This window comes from Mus caroli, chromosome X, assembly GCF_900094665.2.
Source record: "Mus caroli chromosome X, CAROLI_EIJ_v1.1, whole genome shotgun sequence".
NCBI lineage: Eukaryota > Metazoa > Chordata > Mammalia > Rodentia > Muridae > Mus > Mus caroli.
In genome coordinates, this window is record NC_034589.1 from 140,062,000 (window position 1) to 140,064,539 (window position 2,540).

At 42.4% G+C, this 2,540-nt stretch overlaps 1 protein-coding gene across 3 annotated transcripts in view; it reads left to right on the forward strand.

Annotated features, from left to right (window-relative positions):
- Fam120c (family with sequence similarity 120C) overlaps nucleotides 1-2,540 on the forward strand; it is a 121,210-nt gene that overhangs the window by 36,911 nt on the left and 81,759 nt on the right. For all 3 annotated transcript variants that reach the window (XM_021152990.2, XM_021152992.2, XM_029473215.1), the window contains exon 3: nucleotides 1,129-1,211. In XM_021152990.2, the coding sequence (XP_021008649.1) occupies nucleotides 1,129-1,211 (83 nt within the window). The remainder of the gene's footprint in view (nucleotides 1-1,128; nucleotides 1,212-2,540) is intronic.

Consider the following 2,540-nt stretch of genomic DNA (forward strand, 5'->3'; position numbering starts at 1 on the left):
CAGAAAATGTGGTACATTTACACAATGGAGTACTACTCAGCTATTAAAAACAATGAATTTATGAAATTCTTGGGCAAATGGATGTATCTGGAGGATAACATCCTTAGTGAGGTAACCCAATCACAAAAGAAGTCACTAGATATGCACTCACTGATAAGTGGATATTAGCCCAGAAACTTAGAACACCCAAAATACAATTTGCAAAACACAAGAAAATCAGGAAGAGGGGAGACCAATGAGTGGATACTTCATTCCTCCTTAGAATAGGGAACAAAACACCCATGGAAGGAGTTACAGAGACAAAGTTTGGAGCTAAGACGAAAGGATGGACTTTCCAGAGAAGACCCCACCCAGGGATCCATCCCATAATCAGCCACCACACCCAGACACTATAGCATATGCCAGCAAGATTTTGCTGAATGGACCCTGTTATAGCTGTCTCGTATGAGGCTATGCCAGTGCCTGGCAAATACATCAGTGGATGCTCACAGTCATCTATTGGATAGAACACAGGGCCCCCAATGGAGGAGCTAGAGAAAGTACCCAAGGAGTTGAAGGGGTCTGCAACCCTATAGGTGGAACAACATTATGAACTAACCAGTATCCCGGAGCTCTTGACTCTAGCTGCATATGTAGCAGAAGATGGCCTAGTCGGCCATCACTGGGAAAAGAAGCCCCTTGGTCTTGCAAACTTTATATGCCCCAGTACAGGGGAATGCCAGGGCCAAGAAGCGGCAGTGGGTGGTTAGGGGAGCAGGGCTGAGGGAGGGTATATGGAACTTTCGGGATAGCATTCGAAATGTGGATAAAGAAAATATCTAATAAAAAGTTACTATAATTATTACATTAAGAATATAGGCCTACTGGGTATTATTGTGCATGCCTTTTATCCCAGCACTTGAGAATCAGAGGCAGGTGGATCTCTATGTGTTTGTGTCTAGAGTGGGCTACAGAGTGAGTTTCAGGCTAGCTAGAGACTACTTAGTGAGATCCGGTCTCCAAAATAAAATAAAAAGAACACAGGCCCATGTTTTGTTCATTTACTTCCTCTCCCAGAAGGATCTCCTTTATGACCTAAAATATCTATGCACACATTTGTGTAGTAAATAAATGAAATGTATTTTATAGGTAACCACATTCTACCAGATGAAGACTTAGCTGCTTTTCACTGGAGCCTTTTGGGACCAGAACATCCTCTTGCATCACTTAAGGTAATGTGCCTTATTTTGTCCCTGTACAATTAGTAGACATCAAGTTTTGATTGAACTTTGATGGAGTAGAATAGAAAACTTTTTTTGTTTGTTTCCAAGGTCACATTTTAATGACATCACTTTGCCTTTCCCTTTCCTCCCTCTGAACCCTGCTATAAACCCTTCTCACTCTCCTTCAAGTTTATGGTCCCTCCCTTTAAAAGTCAGTTGTTATTGCATGTATACATGTATTTGTATGTACATGTATTTTCCTATATATAACATGATGAGTACATAAATGTTACTTGTATATGTGTTTCCAGGGCTGACAATTTGGCACTGGACAACCAATTGGTATACTTTTCCCTGGAGAGGGTCACCTCTCTCATTCCCAGCTTTCAGAAGTACTTGCCTGTAGTTCTTTGTGTAGGATTGAGGCCTCATGGGACTTTCTCCATGTAGTTTGGCATATTCATTGTTGCCCTCTTCTATTAGATTTTAAATGTTTCTTTTTTTTTCAATTTTTTATTAGATTTTTTTTCATTTACATTTCAAATGCTATCCCGAAAGTCCCCTATACCCTCCCCCCACCCTGCTCCCCTACCCACCCACTCCCATTTCTTGGCCCTGGCGTTCCCCTGTACTGGGGCATATAAAGTATGCAAGACCAAGGGGCCTCTCTTCCCAATGATGGCCGACTAGGCCATCTTCTGCTGCATATGCAGCTAGAAACTCGAGCTCTAGGGGTACTGGTTAATTCATATTGTTGTTCCTCCTATAGAGTTGCAGACCCCTTCAGCTTCTTGGGTGCTTTCTCTAGCTCCTCCATTTGGGGCCCTGTGTTCCATCCAATAGATGACTGTGAGCATCCACTGATGTATTTGCCAGGCACTGGCCTAACCTCATATGAGACAGCTATAACAGGGTCCCTTCAGCAAAATCTTGCTGGCATATGCTATAGTGTCTGGGTGTGGTGGCTGATTATGGGATGGATCCCCGGGTGGGGTATTCCCAGGATAGTCCATCCTTTCTTCTTAGCTCCCAACTTTGTCTCTGTAACTCCTTCCATGGGTGTTTTGTTCCCTATTCTAAGGAGGAATGAAGTATCCGCTCATTGGTCTCCCCTCTTCCTGATTTTCTTGTGTTTTGCAAATTGTATCTTGGGTGTTCTAAGTTTCTGGGCTAATATCCACTTATCAGTGAGTGCATATCTAGTGACTTCTTTTGTGATTGGGTTACCTCACTCAGGATGATATCCTCCAGATACATCCATTTGCCCAAGAATTTCATAAATTCATTGTTTTTATTAGCTAAGTAGTACTCCATTGTGTAAATGCACCACATTTTCTG